The sequence below is a fragment of the Maniola hyperantus genome, chromosome 13 (assembly GCF_902806685.2).
Source record: "Maniola hyperantus chromosome 13, iAphHyp1.2, whole genome shotgun sequence".
Classification (NCBI taxonomy): domain Eukaryota; kingdom Metazoa; phylum Arthropoda; class Insecta; order Lepidoptera; family Nymphalidae; genus Maniola; species Maniola hyperantus.
Window position 1 is genome coordinate 3,328,669 of NC_048548.1, and position 25,187 is coordinate 3,353,855.

Consider the following 25,187-nt stretch of genomic DNA (forward strand, 5'->3'; position numbering starts at 1 on the left):
GGTCTTAACCACTAGGCTATCACGACTCACTATTGATTGACTGGTGATTACTAATGCCAATATACAATTTGTATACCCGTCGTCGGTCATTGACTTCTTTCCAATATCGTGGGTAGGTAGTCTAGGTACATTATTTTATTATGCTTAGCTATGCTTTAGTCTACTCTGTGGTTTAGTTATGAGGACGGCATGAGGCGAGCCGTCAACGAACTGATATTGTAAGTAGCTATAGGTATGAGTAGGTTAGGTACACATGACTGTCTACGGTATGACGTCACGGCGCCGTGGTAACAGGCAGACGGATTGACCGCCAAGTGATCTAATACTTACCTAATCGTCACCGTGTTTAATAATACCAACTTAATAGCTTGATTTATATTGTAACAGATGCCGATTACTCTGACACCAACCTACACACATTTTATTGTTTGATAAGACCACGAGGCGCACGCGCCGAATTCCCAGCTCATTATTCATCACTGTCAACCGATAGACGTCCACTGCTGGACTTCCACACGCCACGGTCTGGCTCCGCTTGAATCCAGCGGCTCCTTGCCACTTATCTGATGTCGTCCGTCCACCTAGTGGGAGGTTTTCCAACGCTGCGTCTTCCGGTGCGAGGTCGCCATTCCAGCACCATGGGACCCCAACATCTATCGGTTGTACTAACTATGTGCCCTGCCCATTGCCACTTCAGCTTCGCCACCCGCTGCGCTGTCAGTTACTCTGGTTCTCCTCATTTCTGATTTGATCACGTATAACTCCAAGCATGGCTCTCTTCATCTCTCTCTCCATAGTCCATATAGTACCTACGTATAAGATTCAAAGATTCAAAGATTCAAAGATTCTTTATTTGCGGAAACATTTTACAACGAGATGTTATTACATAAAATTGTCCAGTAGAAATGTTTCGCCTTAAATATTAGGCATGCAAAACAATTAGTTAACCTAGTAAAACAATAACTATAAGTAATTTGACGCACGTTGTCTTTGTCTATGGTAAAATTCAAAATTTAAAAATGTCTAAGTTGAAAAAAAATCGTTATTGTAATATAATGTCTTGTCTATTAAAAATCATGCAATTTATTCTTAAATTTATTTATATTATCACATTTCTTTATCTCCCGGTATCTTATTGTATATCTTTACCGCCATGACACAAACACTTTTGTTAAGAAATGAGGTTTTGTGATTGGGAAACAAAAATCTGTCTTTACAGCGTTCTCGGTTAATTCGAACAAACAAATTTTCGTTATTTCTTAAAAATAGAGCTACTTCGAATATATATAGCGATGATACAGTGAGAACATTGAGTTTTTTAAAAAAAGGCTTGCAACTATCCCTTTTTTTTATCTTACATATCGCTCTTATGCACCTTTTTTGGGCAATAAATACGTGATTGAGCTCACTTGTGTTTCCCCAGAAGATTATGCCATAGCGAAGAATTGAAGCTACCTGTGCATGGTATGCCACCAATAATGTTTTTTCATCAGCTTTCTTCGATAACATGTACAATGCATAAGATAGTTGATTAAATTTTGAGCAAACATGATCAGCGTGGTTTTTCCATGTAAAGTTTTCGTCAATAAACAAGCCTAAAAATTTTGTCTCATGTGTTTCGTCAATTCTTTTGCCTAAATAATTAACGTTTATATCATAGCTGATTTTGCTTCGTATGTTCTGAAAATTCATAATCTTTGTTTTATTAAAGTTTAGCGTGAGAGTATAAAGTAACTTATAATGTTTTCTCCTACATAGGAAATAATATTAGACACAAAATAGTTAATACACATGTTTACAATTTACAACGCTGTTTGCTTTCGTAATCGATGATACAGTGACCTTTAGTCGGGTTAGCGACAGGGGATAGACGTGGATAAGAATAACTTGGGTAGGTACATCAGTACATCACTTTACCGTCCACGTCACACTAAAACGAATATTGTAAATAAGTGATTTCTAGAAATATAGTAGAAAGATTTTTTATTAAATTTAACTTTTACAAGTATTTTTGAATCGTCACTGAATCTACCGCTAAGTACCTAGGTACAACTGGTTCGGAAACAGAAATGTTGATATTTTGAGATTGAAGTTTGCCATCGAATACCTTCTCTTCTATGAGTCTGCAAAGATCTACACAAATAAAGTGGCGCTCCAAAGTCCATACTTCAGTATCAGTAATGAGTTCTCACTTCTCACTTGTATCTAAATTCTACAAATAAGTAGGTAGAGGTAAGTAGGTACTTATTTTAATTTTCTCATTCTGACAGAAGCCCTTCGCGTCGTCAGTATGCAGTTTGCCGGCAAGGGTTGATAATTTACTGATATGATTATGATAAACCATTCTAATTGGTTAAATAAATACATCAATGAGTCTGGCGCGCAAAATCTTTGAATTCCTGTCTTTAGATCTAGACTACCTAAAAGGTCTTGTCAAACATTCAATGTATAAAAAGTAAATACAGACTTAACTGTTTATTTTTCTTAGAATATCAACATTTTCGAGGTATCTCGAGACTCTACCTCCATTTTAAAACTTTAGACCACTTTAAAACGAGTTTCGTAAGGAAAATCGGCGAAGCTCAAAAGGCCATTCTAAACCGTGCCCAGCGTTGCGTGGAATAAGGATTAGTTTTGCGAAATATTCAGATCAAAGCAGTATTTCAATCAGCTCGTTAGGGCGAAACCGTCGACTGACTTCGCAGTACTCCGCCATTGAAATTTAAACTAGACCGGTTGGCGGTTTCTGGGAATCGGCGTATCTTTTTGCGATCATTCGTTTTCGTCCCCGTCCTAGGCCAATGTGTTTGTTGCGCCTAGACGCGGCTGACAGCGGAAATAATTAGGAATTCCTATTTCTATACGCCTTTTAAATTACCTGCTCGGTCGAACAAGTCATCATCGTTTGGTGCCTTCTTCAAAAGCTTCGGAGATCAGATGTAGAAAACTCTTGCGAGATAATTTAAACCTTCATAATTTCTGAGCAGTAATGTACAGGCAGATGACTACACTCAGGACCACGAGGAAGCCTAGTTCCTCGTGGTCCTACTAGCAGGACAAGAATCCTACGAGTAGGTCTACAAGGGAACAGCGACTCTGGTAGTTGTATAGAAGCAGGCGTTACTTTGCGGAAATCCATGATGAAGGTACAATTTGGTACCTACGATGCGATTTGGTTCTTGACTCTGGTAGTGACTAGCCTACCTTTAGCCAACTTTTTAGTATCCATCCCGAAAAACAAAGAGGATACTTAGAAATCTAGCTAAAACCTATCTTGAATAAACAAATTCCCGAATAAAAACCCGCATTTAATTCGGTTGATCCGTTATCCAGACACGCAGACAGACAAAGCGGTCAATCTTACCACAGCATTGCGGGCGTCCGTCGGGGGTTAAAATAGCTCTACGATTCAAAAGGCAATTTTATAGTAATTGTTACCAGTTTATGTATTTCGTAAACGAGGCCGTGCAGAATTGTTAATTTAGTTTAATTGCTCGACTACGTGGTAGATAAAGTTCCAAGAAATATTATATATCTACTAAAGTTAGTTAATTTTGTTTTGATTATGGAAATTGTTTTTTCGCCAAGCGTTCAAAATACTCTTCTTGTGTGGCACCAAAACTTATAAAATGTTTTTTCTTTTTTTAAATAGGTATGTTTGTGTATTATAATAATGAGCCTAGCGAATAAGAGCAATACTAGAGTCATCATAATAGTTAAATATGTAGAGTACGGAAATTCTTCCAAGAGAGGCATCCTCGATCTTAAATATGTACTTACTCTATAGTCTATACTCTTAAGAGACAACGACGACAACATTTTGTGGAATTCATCGATATCTAGCCTTTTGCCTTGATGGTAAATGAAGTGGACTTTTCCCACTACATATTTTCTTATTTTATTTATTCATATACTAAAATACTTAAAACTTAAATAATAAAATTATGTAAGCAGCTTTTTCTCACGACTTCCGAGCCTACGAAATGGTTCGCGACTTGGTCCGCATGGATATTAGGTTTTTAAATATTCTGAGAACTCTTTGATTTTCCTGGATAAAAAGTTGCCCATATGTTAATTCAGGGCATAAGCTATCTCCATTCCAGGTTTCAGCCAAATCGGTTCAGTCATTGTGAGGCGATAACAATTTTCAGAGACTGCTCTCCTCCTCCTTTTCCTCTTTATAAAATTAGTGTAGACTGTAGACAATGAAAAGGTTCTACCGGAGAGATTTCTTTCTTTGAGCATGAAAGTAACTCGTAACGAGTTTAACATAATCGAATTCCAAGTTGTTTATGTATCTCATACATAGGAACTTGAAACATGTGCGGGAAAATGGAAATATTGCACGCTTTCCAGGAAGCTTCTGTCCTCTATTTATGTTCAGAGTTCGGAGCTATTTTCATTTCGTTTTGAGGTGATAGGACTTATAGATAGGTATAAGCCCGTCTGCGATTTTAGTTTTTACCTGTATGCTTCTGTTTTCTTTTAAAATATTGATCTTTGAGCGGGAAGTCTTTTAGGACTAAGTGCCAGCGCGTGCCAGACCTTCGTTATTTTATAAAAGTTGAATATTTCTCTGCGTATTGTCTCCAACACTGGGAGGAACGTTTGTTTGGATCATGGCAATCTTACGTCAAAGTATAAAGTCTAATTATTTTATATTTTCTTCAGAATAGTATTAGAAATCAGTAATCACGTCTTGCATTGACTGACACTTAGTATGGTGGCAACCTCCTGCCAGACGCGCTTAAAGTTTAAAAACCCCCTGCCAGACACCCTTAAAGTTTAATAAACTTTTAAAATGAACAACTTTTGTTGTTAATTTAATGATAACAATTACGTGCCGTGAGCTATATGACATTTTTTATTTAACCCTTTAGGTTTTTAAGTTTAGACCACAGAGTAGACAAATTATAACGGGTAACACTACGAAACTGCTAGGTATTCTGTGAATTGTGACCGTATCTCTATTATTGTTTGTGACGCTCACAACATTTGCTTAGTTTGCTGGAACTAATCGGTGTAAAGTAAGTAGACTGTTACAAAGGGAACTATGCCATATTATGTGCTTTCCTGAAACAAGGACAACGCGCAAAGCCGACAAAGCGTGGTCTGGTTGTTCTGATTCAAAACTTTCAAGTGATTGAAATTTTATGGTAGGTGCTTAACTTCTTTTATGACAAAAATACAATTCTTGCATATAAGTACGTTATTATATTACAATCCGCACTAATATTATGCATGCGAAAATGTGTCTGTCTGTCTATCTGCTAGCTTTTCACGGCCCGGCCCATCCGGTCAACCAATTTTAATGAAATTTCGTACTGAGATAGCTTGCATCCTGAGGAAGGACAGGCTATTTTTTATCCCGGAAAATTGAAAAGTTCCCACAATATTTTTAAAACCTAAATCCACGCGGACGAAGTCGCGGGCATAATCTAGTATGACTATAAAATGTATAGTCAAGTTCTAAATAAAATAAGTAATGTAACTTTACAAACATGAAAAAACTTTCTCAAGAAATGAAAGTTTGTTCGGACATTACGTAACTTTCGTAGCCACCACTGTTTAGTCTAAACGAAAAATAACAAAGACTGATCGCACATTGCCTATCAGACCATATTATAAATGCGAAAGTATGTTTGTTTGTTGATTTGTTGGTTAGTTAGTTTGTTGGTTTGTACTTCAATCACGTCGCAACGGAGCAACGGATTGACGTGATTTTTTGCATGGATAAAGTTAAAGACCTGGAGAGTGACAAGGGCTACTTTTTATCCCGGAAAACCAAAGAGTTCCCGAGGGATTGTTGAAAACTAAAATTCACTCGGACGAAGTCGCGTGCCTTAGCTAGTCTAAATATATAAAAGGAAAAGGTGACTGACTGACTGATCTATCAAAGCACAGCTCAAACTATTGGACGGATCGGGCTGAAATTTGGCATGCAGATAGCTATTATGACGTAGGCATCCGCTAAGAAAGGATTTTTGAAAGTTCAACTTCTAAGGGCGTGAAATAGGGGTTTAAAATTTGTGTAGTACACGCGGACGAAGTCGCGAGCATAAGCTAGTGTATTATGAATGCAAAAGTGTCTATATGTGTTCTATCTTTTCACATTTTGACAAAATTTGGTGCAGCGACAGCGTGCACGCCGGAGACGTAGGTATCTCCGGCTACTCGAAAGGCAAAAAGTCCTCACGGGAACTTTTAGAAATCTAAATACACCGTCATTAGTAAATAGTAAATACCTATATAAACGGAGAAAAATAGATTACTCAAAAGGTGCTTCTAGTGACAGAAGGGCTAGCTCATTTTATGCGCAAAGGATCAGCCTGGCTGTCCAACGCGTAAATGCAGCCAGTATTCTTGGCATCATTCCACGCTGGCATCATTTCTAAAGCAAATAGGTAAAGCTAGCTTCAAATTTTTTTGTTGCTATAGTTAATGTGATCTCTACGTAATCAAATCAGAAATGAGGAGATCCGTAGGAGAACTAGAGTAACCGACATAGCTCAACGGTTTGCGAAGCTGAAGTGGCAATGGGCAATTGGGCAGGGCACACTGTTCGTACAACCGATAGACGTTGGGGTCCCAAGGTGCTGGAATGGCGACCTCGCACCGGAAGACGCAGCGTTGGAAGACCTCCCACTAGGTGGACGGACGACATCAGACGAGTCGCAGGGAGCCGCTGGATCCAGGCGGCGCAAGACCGTGGCGTGTGGAAGTCCCTACAAGAGACCTATGTCCAGCAGTGGACGTCTATTGGTTGATGATGATGATGATGATAGTTAATGTGCGGCCAGCCTAATATAGCCTGAGATGAAAGCCGTTCAAATGACGCCGGTCGCAGTTTCTCTCATACGTCCGACGCACGCTTTGAACAACGTGTTGAAGTGAAAAACTACTTGTTTTTATGCCAGGAAATGTTACTTTCGCTGTTTTACTCTACAATTGCGTTCGGATATTTTTTTGGTGAACGAGATGAGGAAAAGGGTATTTTTAGGATTCCGTACCTCAAAAGGAAAAAAGGTCTGTCTATCAAGAAACTTAGAGGGTATTTCCCGTTGACCTAGAATCATGAAATTTGGCAGGTAGGTAGATCTTATAGTAGACATAAGGGGCAAAATCTGAAAACCGTGATTTTGTGGTTACATCACGGAAAAACATGAAACGTGTTCGTGAAAAAATATTAGTATATTCAATTTTCAAAGTAAGATTACTATACCAAGTGGGGTAGGTATCATAATATGAAAGGCACCTGTACATTCTAAAAATGATTTTTATTTATTTTTAGTTTTCGATTTATCGTGCAAAATGTCGAAAAAATACGACAGTGGTACGGAACCCTCTGAGCGCGAGTCTGACTCGCACTTGACCGATTTTTCATCATTAGTCAAAAACGAAGGTATTGTCCGTACTAAATGGGTTCTCACGCGCCATTTTAACTATGTGTGAACATAAATAAAAATCTGTTTTATAATGTTACACACATCTTGTTGGAATTTTGTACACCAAAATTGAATTTCGCGGGCTTCAAAGCTTAAACCAAGGATAGCAAAATATATTCTGCTGGTGTTTCTAACAAGTCTCGTGACTCGATATAATCTATCCAATTAGTCTCGAGCCACTCGAGCAAAATAAATGTAATTAACTATAACATCGAATTTTATGAACCCGATCGATTCCGGCAATTAATTACGTTTTATTGAAAGCTGCTCAAATTTTTATTAGGCATCCTTCCACGAAATTTTGCAGTGGCCGATATAAAAATATCACCTTTTTATACATGACCATAAGCTGTAGTACGAGTTCGCATAATTCGACAACTTTGATAGTTTTCGAGTTATATTTTTATTTATTTACATTATACTCGAAAGAGTAAAATGGATCTAAATTCTAAACGAACATTTTGAAGCTCGAATGCCTTCATAATTCATTCGTCAAAAGCCAGCACCTCTAGTAAAACTTTGTGAATTAAAATCAGTTGTTCTCCTATTGAATGTCCTACTTTTTGAAAATAAGGATTTGACTTTGACGTTATTTAGGGTGTCATCGTTACTCAAAATATATATCAACGTTGCCGCTATCGAGAGGTGCAAACTTGTACTAAGTGTACAGTTAGCGAGATGGCTTCGACATGATTATTCGCAGAACATCTGAATTTGCTTCGACGAATAACGAATAACGATGTTATTATTTTGTTTCGAAACCTGTCTACTGCACAAATAGTGAGTATAATCCATAAAAGCTCGACGCACAACTAGGTAGATATGTAGATTTCAGACTGGTTTCGAGTTCAATTTCGATTTAAATGATAATTTTATTATGCAGTTTGACTACATACATACCAACCTACAAACCAACGGTTTTATATAAATGTTCGAAATCGTAAAAAATCCGAATATTGCATTCTCAACAATGACATCACTGGTAGTCCCTGGTGGTTCCTAGTAGGTATAGTAAGGTCTAGGTAGGCGTGGTGGACTATGGTCAAACCCTTCTCGTACTGAGAGGAGATCCGTGCTCTGTATTTTGCCGGCTATGGGTTGATCATGATGATGATGATAGTTAGGTACCCACTCATTTTTAGGGTTCCGTACCTCAAAAGGCAAAACGGAACCCTTATAGGATTACTTTGTGACACATGTCTGTCTGTCTGTCTGTCTGTCAAGAAACCTACGGGGTACTTCCCGTTGACCAAAAATCACGAAATTTGGCAGGTAGGTACATCTTATAGCTAACATTTGGGGAAAAATCTGAAAACCGTGAATTTAGGGTTAGATCACACAAAAAAATTTAAATTGTGGTCATGAACTAATAATTAGTATTTTCAACTTTAGAAGTGAGATAACTATATCAACTGGGGTATCATATGAAAGGTCTTCACCTGTACATTCTAAAACAGATTTTTATTTATTTTTATGCATCATTGTTTTTGAATTATCGTGCAAAATGTCGAAAAATACGACTGTAGTACGGAACCCTCATTGCGCGAGCCTGACTCGCACTTTGCCGGTTTTTTTTCTGACTCAAGATCAGAGGGTATGATGAGTGTAAGTTGACCATCACAGACCAGCGACGCGGCGCGGGCGTCACACGAGTAGATATTATAGACATCTAGTCGTGTGGCGGCGTTGCGCGGCGGGCGGTGCGGTGGTGTGATTCGCTAACTCAGTGTTCAACATTGAATGATAGCCACCGAGCTCATTTGATATTTATTTTCAATCTATTGAGGTTTTTCACGAAGAACTATTTTACTATCACTCAGTGAAGCAGCAATGTAGAATCAACCAATGTCACATGAGCTTGGTGGCTATCATTCAGTATTGAACACTATGTTAGCGAACCTATGTCTGCCGACTGGTTGAATCTCTCCTAGGATTACCTAAACAAACATAGATTTCTCTTCTGTACCATCTGAGTAAAGGAATTTAATACCCAAATAGGTACCAGTACCGCAACTTCTTATTTCACCGAGATAATTTTTGATCTGAGAAGTCAAGACATTGGAACGTCTCGTTAATAATCCGGGATACTATAAATAACTTCGATCGCCGGCCGACCTTCAACAAAGGACATCGTGTAGACAAAGAATTTACGACATATTTTTTGTGAAATGAAAACGGAAAGTTAAATTTTTTTTATGAGCTTTCGCTCGTGACTAAGTGAATTTTTGATCATCGAAGGCTTACGTATACCCGTTTTCTGTATTTAGTCTATCAGTAAACTGCTGATTTAGAAACAGTGTTGTGTCATTGTATATATGTCAAAAAGTCCACACAACTTTTAGAGAAATAACTAAGTATACATCTTCAAAACTAACTTATCGACAGATAAACTAACTTATCGATAGATTGATTAATATGAAAGCTGTAACTAAGAGTAGAAGTTGGACATAATTCAATCAATCAATCAGCCTGTTGGCGTCCACTGCCGATACGCGGTCTCCACTCCAACAAGTCTGGCCCAGCGGCCATCAGTTCTGCGGCAGACGTGGCCTGCCCTTCTGCCACTTCAGCTGGATAATTCGTTGAGCTATGTGAGTCACTTTGGTTCTCACCAACTTCACGTCTCTAAAGTACAAGTTCGAAGGTCCTTTAGAAATACCTTAATAGTTCAGTAAATAGAGCATTTAACCTCACACTAAATTTCCGATCCAGTTTTTTTTTTTTAGGTTAAGGGTCCACTTACTGACCATAAAATGACAAAATGGTGACAGATCCAGGTGGAGCTTCGATCGCAATCTTGAGGGAAAGTTTTTGGCTGATATCTCGGAAACTATCCACTTTAGGGCAAAAGTTTTTTAGACTATTACTGTAGAAAATAAAATTTCGCATCTTTTGTTTCCTGTAAACTTTTTTGTAAAAATTACCGTTTACGATTTATGGCCGATTGAATGAACCGGTTTTTCTATTTCGGCCGATAACTTTTAAAATATTAGAAATTTCGTACAGAGATAGCTCATAGCTTGCAACACGGGAAAGGACATAGGCTACTTTTTATCCCGGAAAATCAAAGAGTTCCCACGGGATTTTTAAATGTCAATTCCACGCAGATGAAGTCGCGCACATCAGCTAGTAAGTACATATGAGAAAGTTCAACCAGTTCATGTACCCCATAAGTTACAAGGCCGCCTCAGTAAAAATAAAACAAAGGCTAAGCTAGCCTTCGTTCCGTGAGTCAGGTTTAAGTATAAAGTTATAGGAACGGCACTTCATGAGAAACGGCGATAACCACTGTCCGTGTTGCATGACGTGTTCCTTCCTGGTATTGTCATAGTACCTATAATTAATACAATCAGTGATATGGCTTCTTACAGCTCTTACACAATGCTCTTCATATTGACGTGAAGTGAAAATTATAAGTGCGACTGCATTCCTTTCTTTGATGAAAAAGTTGAAAAAAAAGTTTCATCATACTAAGTACGGCAGTTTTAGGTGCGAAGTTTTAACTTTTAATAATTCGATATTTTTACATTAATTAAATCACTGTACATAAAATAATTAAAATAATATTTATTATTGTGTATTAAGGACACTTAAAGCACTCTAAAATATAAATTAAGTTTATCGATACGAGTATTTAGTATTTACCTATATATGTATGTAAATTCTAAGAAACAACTAAAAGTTTTATTAGAAGTACTTATTATTTACTATATTACACATTGATATTGAAATTATGCTAACATAATGTACTCAGTACATACATAATTACAATTAACTAGGTATATTATAATATTATGCAGGTAGGTACTTATATATATAACTATATTTTTTACAGTCGGGTAATATTAACGCACTGATGAGGTACCTACTTAATACTTATAGTCAAAAATAAAAAATAAATCTTAACAATGGCTCAGACTAATAAAATAAAACATCTCTATGTATTTACAAAACCTCAATCATGATGTAACGAGGCCCATAATTACAGCGTTTGTATTTGGCATACAGCTGAGCGTTTACGCGGAATATTAATCACGATTATAAGCGCTACGATGCATATTAATCATTGCGAATTATGATTATTTGCATATTAATCATCGCGAATGATTATTAAGAAATCCGATCTCCTTGACCGTGATGCCTGATTTGTCGCAACCACAACAGAGGGATAGTGCATTTCAGTACCGCTTTGGAAGTGTCTCTCGCGCAAACTATTCAGTTTAGAAAAAACCGGTCAAGTGCGAGTCAGGCTCGCGCAACGCTTCGTACTACAGTCGTATTTTTTCGACATTTTGCACGATAATTCAAAAACTATGATGTATAAAAATAAATAAAAATCTGTTTTAGAATATACAGGTGAAGACCTTTCATATGATACCCAACTTGATATAGTTATCTCACTTCGAAAGTTGAAAATACTAATTATTAGTTCATGACCACAATTTTTTTTTTTGTGTGATCTAACCCTAAATTCACGGTTTTCAGATTTTTCCCCAAATGTGAGCTATAAGATGTACCTACCTGCCAAATTTCGTGATTTTAGGTCAACGGGAAGTACCCTGTAGGTTTCATGACAGACAGACAGACAGACAGACAGGCAGACAGACAGACAGACAGACAGACAGACAGACAGGCAGACAGACAGACAGACAGACAGACAGACAACAAAGTGATCCTATAAGGGTTCCGTTTTTCCTTTTGAGGTACGGAACCTTAAAAAATGATATTAGAACCCTCAATATCATTTTTGAAGACCTATCCATAGATACACCACACGTATGGGTTTGATAAAAAAAAATTATGAGTTTCAATTCTAAGTATGGGGAACCCCAAAATCCATTGTTTTTATTCTATTTTTGTGTAAAAATCTTAATGCGGTTCAAACAAAATACATCTACTTACCAAGTTTCAACAGTATAGCTCTTATAGTTTCGGAAAAAAGTGGCTGTGACATACGGACAGACAGACAGACAGACATGACGAATCTATAAGGGTTCCGTTTTTTGCCATTCGGCTACGGAACCCTAAAAAGTGACGCAGTTCCAGCGACCTATTTAATTTGAACTTTTTTAAAAGCTGAAACAAAACGACAGCGTAGTGCGATGGCAAACTCATAAAAGCTCTATTAACAACCGTAGACATATAACGTATTATATTATAGCTAAGTTAAGTTCTTATAACTTGAGAGGACGACCGCCTTTTATCTGACTTTATAGTTAGTACCTTCGCACTAACTCCTAGTTCCACCCACTCTTTAAAGAATTCACAAGCAACATTTTTCGTCGTACGGACACTTTTCCGAGCGAGAAAACGATTTCATTTATGGATTTAAATCGGGCTGAAAGGTAACTCGATGCCGTCCTGGAAATTTTGAATAATTTTAATGATCTAAAACATAGGTACCTATGCCATATAGGATCAAGCCTTCAATATTTTTAGTTTGGCCTTAAAGTTAGTTTTTCTAAATTCCCATTGTTTTTAGCGATAATTTAGTAATATCAAGCGTAAAAGAATTTTAAAAAAGGTTGGCAGTTGATGAGAGTGAGGAGAGAGACGTGTTGCCACCTCATTTCACGCCCGAAACACGCGGGTAACGCAAATAATTGAACGTCCTCTATAGTCTAGGTCTAGTCTAATATTCATTTTACTAGCATATAATATAATGACGCGTAGCTATTGCCCCTCCCTGGTGGTGGTGGTGGTGGTTGGCCTGTGCCAACAGTCCTGGCCAGAAAGCTTGTATGTTTTGTATGCATTGCAGCAAAGTTTCAGTTGGGATAACCATGCAGTAAGTAGGTAGTAGTGTCCACGAAATAGAAAAGGTACTGCTACCATCATTGATGTTGGAATCCCCCTCTGCCATGGTCTTACTTTTCAGTCTTGGTTGCTTTGAAATAACTCCTATTTATCATCAATCCAATTTCAAATCTAGGGTTGTAGCGCTGCGCGGTATTATGGTCCGATATTTAAAAGAATATGAAGTTGCAACATCCGTACGGATTCCGCTGCGTCTGAACTATCTCCAAATAAAGTCGTTCGCTGTCGATTCTCGGGACAATCGCCATTTGTCATACTCGCCCAACAAAAATATTAATCATTTTTCCCCGTAGTGGAATGCGTTAAATTAACACGTTTGCTTTACCACTTCGTCCCGACTCCGATTATTATGAAAGGAAATAGCAACAAAGGTATTCTTAGAAAGATATCGTCACTCGGCAGTTGACGCTTTCAAGAATACATCTTGGCGATGACAAAAGAAGTTTCAACATAAGTGTACAATGTGGGAATGTGGGTGTGTCTTTACGAATCTAGGACAGTTGATTATGCAAAAATTTTATAAGTTTTTATTTATTTATATAATTTTTGCAATTCACGAAGGCGAGTGAACTTTACTTGTGGCTACGTCGTTTACACGGGCATTGCGTAAGTGTGCGTGCATGTTGGACCAATCAGTCGCGAGCAAGCGCTCGCAAACGCACACATTTAGTTTACCTTACCCTATACCGATACAACTTAAACACAAGCATGAGCCACTCGCCTCGCCTTCAATGCAAGAACTATATAAGTAAAACGAACTTTAACTTATGCATTTGTACCTACCTACTTAAATCTCCCTCTCGCCGGCCAAAGACATGGGCAAGATTGATATTTTGTTTGCTTTACATTGGTTGGATCTTACCGAATAGGTATTCTATAGCCAATGTCGAGTATTATTATCTACAAGTGAAACAGATTTTTCTGCCGCTAATGAGGAAACTGGTAAGATTTTGCCCAAACCAAAAATTTCCTGGGAGTCGGAAGCCCAAAAAGGGATTCGCAAGGCGAGGCCAATAAAATCGATGAGTAATAAAATAAAGTTAGTTAATAGTTGGCTCGCATTATGAAATCATGCGAGAGATTATAATAATAACAATAAGGCCAATTATGATTTTATATTTATCTATTCCATATTCACATGACATCATTTCTGTTATTGACGGAGGCCAATTTTTTGATTAATAAAGGAAATCTTTCAAATCTTATCATTTTGCTGAGTATTACGTCATTTTTATTGCCCAACTAAATTAAAAGTTAATCCATATTATAGGTGGACTAGAATCTCATGAAAAATATTAAAGTTTGATTCCGGAGTTAGCAGCGCTGTACTCTTTTTTTAAAAAATAATAATAGCCATGTTACTAATCATGAATAATATTTCCGTTTCCCCTCCAACTAAGCGTAAAGCTTGTGCTAGGAATAGGTACGAGAATAGAGCAACGGGTTGGGTTTGAACTGCCGACCTTTCGGATTGCCGTTGAGCTATTGAGGCTCTAAATACTCTGCGAGTATCCTGTGTACATGGTGCACTGTGGTGAATATTGTGTTGAATTATTTTATAAATATTCACCACAGAGTACTATGTACATGGGGTGTTCACGGAGTATACAGTTGCTAAATATGGAATTTCATTTCATGAGAGTCTACCTATACCTACCATAAATCCAGGAAAGTGTCTCTGTGTATCTCATCCTCTTTAACAGCTTCACCGCTGCACTGTACCGATTTTCACAAAATTTGGCTCAGAGACAAGAGACAGCTTGCATCCTAGAAACCGCCACAGAGGATACAAATCTATTCTGACAAATCATAGAACTCCCGTGGAATTTTGGAAAACCTAGGTATAATGACAGCGCAGCGGTGTTTATTTATCCTACCCAAAGTAGGTAAAGAATATGATGAAAATTATCTCGAATTCGCAGAATCGAACAATTATTTTCCTCTATGTATTTAAAATAAGCTGTGGTAGCCTAGTGGTTAGGACGTCCGCCTTCTAGTCGGAGGCCGGGGGTTCGATCCCGGGCACGCACCTCTAACTTTTCGGAGTTATGTGCTTTAACGGTGAAGGAAAACATCGTGAGGAAACCTGCACGCCTGAGAGTTCTCCATAATGTTCTCAAAGGTGTGTGAAGTCTGCCAATCCGCACTTGGCCAGCGTGGTAGACTATGGCCAAAACCCTTCTCACTCTGAGAGGAGACCCGTGCTCTGTAGTGAGCCGGTTATGGGTTGATCATGATGATGATGATGATTTAAAATACGACTTTTGATATAACTACTTATAATACGATACTCATACTAATTTACTACTTGCCTAAATAAATTTCCTAACCGCGATTTGTTAGGAAAAATATATAAATTAGTTAATTGCAACAGTTATTTCTGGGAAGTGGTGATTATTTTATTGGATTATTGGCTGAATATGTCAAATATATCAACATTAAACAAAATTAGCACAAATAGTATAGAATTTCAGCTTTATATAGGTAGGTCATAATAACTCATAATATTTCGGAGTTATGTTAAGTATGTTTATCTATGTTTTTTTTGTTGCGAGGTTTTACCCCACACTGGGGTATGCTTACTCAGTCTGCCAAAAGGTCTTAGATCAAAATTTACCCATTTGCCTGATAATTTCCCCCCCCCCCCGATTTTTTGCAGTCGTTTGTTCATTGTGACTATGAACCACGATGAACACTAGTTACTTACCTATCTTTTCACAAGATTTCAGCCTTTCGATTCATAATCCTTCACAATCGATCGTCCCTACATAGAAATGTATGACACTTTATTCATGACATCATAAATCCATACTAATATTATAAATGCGAAAGTGTGTCTGTCTGTCTGTATGTCTGCTAGCTTTTCACGGCTCAACGATTTAACCGATTTTGATGAAATTTAATACAGAAGTAGCTTACATCCCGGGGAAGGACATAGGCTACTTTTTTATCCCGGAAAATTAAAGAGTTCCCACGGGATTTTAAAAAAACCTAAATCCACGCGGACGAAGTCGCGGGCATCAGCTAGTAATGAATAATCAATCTCATAATTACACCGAACAGTAATTACACAATTACAAATACAAATACAAATACAAATTTCTTTATTGCAATTAATATCAAGTCGCTACAAAAGGTGTGTGTGTGTTTATTTGTATTTACCGACCGGCCGCGGCGACCAGCGAGCGGTTCAAGCACCTTGTCGTGTTACTGCCATGTCTTCCTAGAATACCTCATTATGGCACGAAACCTTCGCACACGGACACTCCGACACTGCACAATATAAAGGCTTTTATATTAAATCCATGGCACGTGATTCATAAAATCCTACCTTATATGGGCTTTCATTAAATAATAAATAAATCATTTTGTTTCACCAAAATTAGAACCAAAATTAGGTTAAGCCACCGATGCCTAAAATAAGTTGTACACTCGTGTTATAGGCATCAGTGTATTGGCTGTACCTTTTTGTTTTTATAATATCTCCACTGTTTACCCATATTCGCAATAAAGAAATTTGAATTGAATTGAATTGAATTTATCTTTATTTAGTCGATAGAGTTTTTAAACTGTGCTCTGGATGAAGATGTATTTTTTATTTTTTTTATTTTTTTATTATACAAGTAAGCCCTTGAATGCCATCTCACCTAGTGGTAAGTGATGATGCAGCCTAAGATGGAAACGGGCTAACCTGGAAAGGGTATGTCAGTTATTAAACCCATGCCTCTTTGGTTTCTACACGGCATCGTATCCGAACGCTAAATCGCTTGGCGGCACGGCTTTGTCGGTAGGGTGGTAGCCACGGCCGAAGCCTACCACCAGACAAGTAGTGTAAGATGAAAATATACGTACCAATCCAAATCCAAATGGGATATTATTATTTATTACTAGATGATACCCGCGACTTCGTCCACGTGGATTTAGATTTTTAAATATCCCGCTGGCACTCTTTATTTTCCGGGACAAAATGTACTACTATTTTAGCCTACTATTTTAATAATTTTATCAGACTATTAGCTTATGCCCGCGACTTCGTCCGCGTGGACTACACAAATTTCAAACCCCTATTTTACCCCCTTGCGGCTTTATTTGCGGATTATCTACGACATAATAATATGTCATAAGCTACCATACAAAACAAAAAGGAACGTATTTTCACGGATTCGGATCGGATGTGTGCGCAAAAGCCGTTAGGGGCCGAATTTTCAAATATCCTTTCTTATCGGATGTCTACGTCATAAATAGCTATCTGCAATCTGCATGACAATTTTTTTTTCTACCACCTTTGTAACTTCGCTAAGTTTTTTTTTTTTTTTTTTTAAAGAATATTAGCCATATTAAATGACTAATACTCCCCTTTCCTCTCCAACTAAGCGCCAAGCTTGTGCTAGGAGTAGGTACGAAAATAGTGCAACGGCCGGGGTATGAACCGTTTTTCAGTCCACTCCTTTACCCGTTGAGCTATTGAGGCTCTATAGAACAAAAGCTGCAGTGTACCTACGTAGATCCGTCTCGCCAGTCGCCTCTCGATGCGGACTTAGAAACCATTATCGGAATGGCTTCCCAGAATGTTGTAGTGTATACTCATCGTCAACTCTCTCGGTTAAATAAAGAGGCAGGCGGCAGCTACCAAGAACAACGGTATGCTCTGAGAAATTGAAATCGGAGTGTGTCGAGACTCGAGTTCTGTGAACCGAGGTGACCTCCTAAATATGTGGACATAGTGTTAGTCCGGACTCCGGCGCAAAGGAAGTTGGTGAAATTCACGTGAATTTAAATGTTGTGAAAGCTTGAGACTTGTAAGTTCTATCTTATGAGTTTCCACACCTCGAATACTTTGACAAGAGTCAAAAACACGAAGCACGTTTAAGAGAACGTGCTTCGTGTTGTTTTTTAGGTTTCCGTACCGTGAAATTTGGCAGGTAGGTAGGTTTTATAGCAGACATTAGGGGAAAAATCTGAAAATCGTGATTTTGTGGTTACATATCAAAAAAAAAAATTAAATGTGTTCATGAAAAAATGATTATAGTATTTTCAACTTTCAAGGTAGGATTACTATATCTAGTGGAGTATCATATTATGGCTTTACCTGCACATTCTAAAACAGATTTTTATTTATTTTTATGCATAATAGTTTTTGATTTATCGTGCATAATGTCGAAGAAATACGACTGTAGTACGGAACCCTCAGTGCGCGAGTCTGACTCGCACTTGGCTGGTTTTTATCTGTTAAAAAAGCTCGATGAACGGAATAAATAGGCTATATAGGCTATGCTAAGAGTCTAACATTGAATGATAGTGAGCCCACTTGACATTTATTTTTAATCCATTGACGGTTTTCTACGAAAAAGTATTTTCCTATCACATAATGACACAGCAATGTAGAACCAACTAATGTCAAATGAGCTCGGTGGCTATCATTCAGTGTTAGATACTGAGTTAGCAAACCACCCCGCAGATGGGTAATCCACGTGTCGATAACTATGACTGTTCTAACACTGTACCTATGCTTTATGTCCGTAAAATTCGACAGCTCGTGGAGTTCCAGCGAAAAGAACAAAACATGTCGTCAAACCACGAAATAAGCTTAAAATCAAGGTAAGTAGGTACCTACATCACTTTCTACAATCCTTGGTAAATTAAAAAATCCTAGGTACCTCCCTAGGTAATTAATAAAAATTAAATTCTTTAATTTCAAACCACTAACTAAATAGTAAATATCTAGGTCACTACTTAACTCTGCCACTGACCCCTAATGACCTTATCACCTGTGCCTATCACCTATGTCTGAGTGAACCATCCAAAGAGTGCACTATCAAAAATAGTGACGTGTGTCTGTTGTTCTTGTTACAATCTATAATGTCAATCGGATCTGGTACATTACCTAATTACATTATACTCTACTATGGTTCTACATTATTATCGTACTTTAAAATGAACAGCTATAATATCAATAACTAGTTACTTAGTTTATTAAGTAATTCAAATGTCAGTTTTATAATTAACTAGTATTTTGCTCGCTGCTCGAGCTGCTAAAGCAGCTCTCGAGGTCTATAATCGCCATTTTGAATAATAAAAAATTTTGTATGAAAAAATAAATTCCGCCATTTTGAATTTTTTTTTATCCATCGAGTAGACCTTCGGACCCTGATCATCTCTTGCTAAGAAACCACTCTTCCATCTTTCATACCCTCCGAGATGGACGCCGATGTAATTTGTATGGCGGCCATCTTTTTTTCGGAATTTTGAATTTTTTTCCAAATTTTTGGCAATTGGATGAGGTTTCGAATGACATTTGGTCGAGCACCTCCCACCTATCTTCAATACCTTAAGCGTGCCCTTCACCCGTCTCCGAAATCCTCAATCATCAGCTCCCTCCATATGTTGCCCTAAAGAAATCTTTGTCTTCTATATGAAACCATAAGTGAAAAAAAAAAGTTTCATACAAAATTTTACAGGAGAAATTTTTTTGAAAATCTCGGCGGCCATCTTGTTTTTTCAATTTTTTACACTTTGTCTGAAAATCGTTTGCTAATATCTTCAATAGTTGCAAGTTGTAACAAAATCGGTTGGAAAACAAAAAAGTTACAAAAGTCAGGTCGGCCGCCATCTTGTTTTTCTGAAATGTCATAATTTTTCCATACTCGAATCCCACTCCTGAACATATCTCCCATACATTATTATATCATTTTCTGTCTCTTTCTAGGAGAACAATTATGTCAATGAGTCAGTCAGTGGTAATTGAGCTATATATAGTATAATAGAGGTACAGTAAGGTCAGTAAGTTCTTAAAAATAATAATATCTAACTAATGGTAGGTACTTTGAGATTATTTGTAGAAAGAAAAATTACTGAAAATGCGACAGCGGCAGCTGCTAGTGACGAATGTACTTAGTTTAAATGATGAAAGATTATCATAGTATTATATTGACATGTGAACAGAATGTGTTCCCTTTTTGTACTGAGAGGATAAAATGTAATAATAATAATTATAAATCTTTGTGAAGATCGAGCAGCTGTGTATCAAATGTGTGCGACTGCGCAAGCGGCAGATGGCTCATGGCTGTGAAAGCAACGCAGGTAGGGGATTCCGAGAACGCCAAATATAATCACGCTACAAGGAACTCGCTCTCTATAGCACGTTTGAATTTCGAATGCGAATCGAACACCTGCCTATTTGTTCTGTGTACTAACAAAAAAAAATTAGGTTTATTTAGTGATTATTTTTTTTGGAAAATTTTGCACCTAATGTAACGGCAATAAAACTTTCAAAATACACGTGATGTAACGGCAATAAAACTTTCAAAATACCTAAATAATATGTAAAGGTAACCAGCTAAACCAGTAGATTAAATTAATTAAAACTCGATGTTACCTAAGTGTACTTTTTTACATGTTAAATGATTATCATAGAAATCATAAAAATTACATGCAGCGTTTCATAGAATAATTTTATTATTCGTGCCTAGAGGTGCACGCACCACCCGATACTTAAGGGAGTGAACTCAGTAACCAGGTCACGCATTAATTTACGTTCTTCGGTCGGAGCGGCTCTTTTTTGTAAACTCTACTTTTATTAAAACGTTTTATTTTGCCTCAGTAATTTGGTAAGTAAGTAACTAACTGTTTTGCGATGGTTATGTGTCTCGATAATGATTTAAATTAAAAAAATATCACCTAACTATACACATCTTTACTCACAGAATACATTTACTCCAAGAGTATTTCTCGACTCTAGTATCATAAGGTCGGATGTGGATTTTTGCTACTTTTCAGGAGAGCCAAAACAAAAATGCTAGGGAAATCGGGTCATAATTTCTAAACTACTAGAGATACAATTTCAGTTGTTTTTGTAATATTTAACACTTAACTGTACCTATCATTAACCATTACTAGAAATACTTTATCATTAATAAATAAAATATAAACTCACAATTTCATCAAAATGGACGATATGCGACTTTATGCTGGTAATATTCGTAACTGTGCTAAAAAATTGTGTGCATAAGTTGTAAACCGACTTTATGGCTGCAATTTTTACTATTACAAATTTGAAATAAAAGTCGGATCTATTACTTAATATTTCATAATACGTCTTAACTGATTATACATAAGTAATATTCGGACAAAAGATCACAGTAGTTATCTCACAAAAATCATTTAGGAGTTTTGTGAGATAGCAACAATGTACCTATCTGATTTTTCTGAAACTGATTAGTTAGATCTGAAACATAATAATTGCATTCGCCCGATAGTCTGACCATTGCATCCGTGTAAACCTTGTGACTTCTGAATGAATGAAAATAACATTAACAAATTCACAAATAAAGCCCATTAATTAAAAACAACGGCCAAAAATTGGAAAAAAAAATTACAAAGTAATTAGAAACCTACAGTGGGCCAAACATTTTTTGTGGAATTGCATACATGACGGTTACATCAATATAGAAATCTAAAACATGCCAACATAGCCTGATTTTCCTTATAATGATTAGGTACGTAAAGTAAGAATGGAGGTCAACAGGTACCTACTGCAAAAGTTGGTTATATTTTACAGTGGATAATGGTTTCTCATTATGTCGTATATTGGGCGAAAGCGGGGAAGAATTTTAAGTTTATATGTACCTATAACATACTAATGAAATACAAAAAAATCTTTTTAAATTAATAACACCCAACATTATTGCGTTAGTTGTAGCCAGAATTCTGAAAATCCCCGCCGTTCTTATTTTTTTTTGATATAACAAACGGTCCTGATATATCACCTTTGTAAAGGGATGTGGTCTTTAAAAATATGTTGTAGTGCCAAATCAAACTTATCAAAAAGTTTTGTTCCTTCGCATGTTCTTGTAAACTGTGACCAATCTCTTAGTTTAGTAATCTGCATTGTTTTCAGCTGTTCCCTTTTTTTCTATTTGTGCATGGATTACATCTTACTCCACGTAGGTACATGTTGCATTTTAGCATGAAGCTTGTGATTTATCACCTTTTAGTGTGGTAATCCTTATAACAATCATAAGTAAGCCATAACGATTATCATGCTCCGATTTTGTGGTCTGATAATTGTGTCGGTCATAAGACCGACACAATTATCAGACCACAAAGTCAATTCTTCAACAATTTCGAGAATACTTTGTTTCTTCTCTAGTAGATTAATGAAATAAGACAAGATACTGTTTTATTCCTTCCGCTGCAGCTGATGTTTTCAGACCACATTAAAGTAGCAACACTGCTGGTAGCATCATGAATCGTTTTTAAGGTGCAGAAACTACGCAGGTATAAGGATTTACTGTTAGTCAAATCCGGCATTGCCACTTTTGTAATAAAAAAATACTTTCTGCTTTCTTGAAAACTCCATTGCTTCGGTTTCGACTGTTCTTTTTAACAGATACTTTTTTAAACTGTTTCTTTCGTGTTTTAGTTAAGTTTTTTTATTTTTTTACTTTCACTTTTATTAGTTGTTTAATTAATAAATTAATTTATACTACATTTATATTTAAATTAACATAATCTAAAGCTTCCTATAATTAGGTGTGTTTCGTTAGAATCACTATCATCACATATTGTAGGTGCCTTATAATTTCTGCTCTCGATTAATATCAAATTCGGTCGATTATAAGACGGGTAACGAAGAAAAAAATTGATTAGGTACTCTAATTTTTTAAGGCTACCTTAAAAACTAGGGCAATAAATTTTTGAACTGATGATTTGCACTATGAATCATAAAAAACACCATAAATGCACGGTTTTTTGCTTAGTGGGGTATTATTATAATATATGTTTAGATTTCCATGCTGTGATTTTCGTGGTCCTAAAAGATTTTCTAGTCTATATTTTCAAAATGTCTTCAGCTTTATTCTGGCTCTTTACTTTTTTCCCGCAGTTTAGTCCAAAATTTTGGTGAAATAGGATGGATCTCTTACCTATTAATCACATCAACTTTAATGTAGTCACAAACAAAAAGCTTTATTTCAACTTACTTCCATGAATTTTATTGCAAAATCATTTATATTACAAGGCAAAAAGTCTTAAATGATTCACAGTCCAAATATTAATACAAAAAATTCGAAGCATAACATCTGTTGTGATTTTACCTAACTAAATTATTACATATTTTAGAAGCAGAAGTGCGTAACTGCAGTACCAGCTAGTATTACAAATAAACTTATTTCGTAGCATAATGGTCGAACTCAAAATACATCTATCATTTTTCTCCATTGCTTTGGTGCATACATACGCAAGTCAAAAAATATAATTATGGTTCTCCAAATTTTTAGAATGTGTTCAGATACGACATTATGCATGTATTTATCTTTGCAACGAAAAGAGATAGAAATACTGGTGTCAGCTTGGCAGAAAGAGCCCGAAATGCTCATTACCTTTATGTAAAAAAGTGAGTTTGGTCGGAGGTACACATCCGACCTTATGATACTAGAGTCGAGATTTACTACCTACAGTAGGTATCTAGCTTCAAAGACTTAAACATGTTTACAAATAATACACTAATAAATGTAAACAATACACCTATTAAAATTAATGTTTCTTATGATTAGTCCAAACTTTTAATTTTCTCCTTTTTGCTATTCCTATTATTCATTATTTAGTAGAATGAATTGAGTAGAATAGATATGAATGTAATATTACGCAGAATCGTGCGCTTCGTACCTACAAATAAAACAATGCAATGAAGATAGCTAACGAACGACTAGATAACTGGATAATAATTATTATTGTTGTTGGTTGGTGAATGAATTCTCGGAAGTAGTGAACGTTCGAGTTTCGTATCACTCGGTTGAGTCGGTTGTCGCTTGGCAAGAGCAACGCGAAACGTCCTCCATTACAACTCCCCACTTTTCGTGCTCGACTTGTGTCTCGTTTGGTCGTTCGTATTCATCAAATCGTTTCTGGTCAGTGGACACAGCGTACCGCATGGGTGTGATCGATGGTCGTTTTAAATGTTATAGTAATTTTCCGTCGATTTGTTTTACGTTATTTTAGTGGAGTTAATATTACCTTACGATAAACTAAAACTATTATCTCTGGTATTGTGAAAGTGTACCAACACTAGTACATAAAAGTTTGAATGGCTGCCACGGACGCGTTATTTGGATTGTATTTTTTGACATTTTGTGTTGAGTGGAAAAGGAATTTGTGAATTTTCCAAACCTAACTATTTGGATTTTTAGTTATTTCGCAGTGAATTATCTGGATTGCTATAAAGGATTTGTGTATGCGTTAAAGTGATAAATACTATAGAATGTTGTATGTTCGTCATTAAGTTGGAATTTGCGTGCGTTGCTGCTTTGGTGAAGCTCTCAAACCGTGGCCTCCGGGGAAAAGGCGGGTGGTACACGTAATAGTCCACCGAAAAGTGATCGCCAAATGTGCTTGATTGAGAGACGGGAAACAAAGCTGTCTCCTCTAAACATGACGATAGCAACAAGGTTACCACCAACGCCAAGTGAGTTCTAGACATGATATGACCTTATATATTTAATATTAATAAGGTTTTCAACTTATAGACGATGCATATTATTCATTCAAAATATTAATATGTCTGTATGCATGTATGTAAGTACTACTATTTTGTTGAATAAAGCCAATATTCTATTTTGGTTCTATCAATTATTCGGTATCAACACATAAACTACATTGTAGGCAAATGTCTTTGTAATATCACTGAAACAATGTTAAATACTCTATTCAGGTTTTTAAAGTTAAATTTTTCAAAGACACTTTTGACGAATCAGGGATAGTTTTTGTTATATATAATATAAATAATTTCTGGTATTCTGTAGTGTACTCCTAGACCTGGATTAATTGATAAGTCCATGCAAATTATCATTATCTTTAATAATTTTTGTCAGTTTTAGAATAAAATGTTAAGTTAAATACGTTTTTATCACATTCTTTACAAGTAAATAA

General features: G+C 36.5%; 1 protein-coding gene across 3 annotated transcripts in view; it reads left to right on the forward strand.

Moving 5' to 3' along the window:
- The window catches only part of LOC117987528 (suppressor of cytokine signaling 2-like), a 56,208-nt gene that overhangs the window by 20,890 nt on the left and 10,131 nt on the right, over nt 1-25,187 (forward strand). The window contains exon 1 of one of the 3 annotated variants that reach the window (XM_069502707.1): nt 20,300-20,342. The exons of 1 other annotated variant lie outside the window; for it this stretch is intronic. In XM_069502707.1, the coding sequence (XP_069358808.1) occupies nt 20,315-20,342 (28 nt within the window). In that variant the 5' untranslated portion in view covers nt 20,300-20,314. Of the gene's footprint in view, nt 1-20,299; nt 20,343-24,053; nt 24,724-25,187 lie in introns of those variants that run through there. One more of the 3 variants, XM_034974553.2, reaches the window with a different exon arrangement.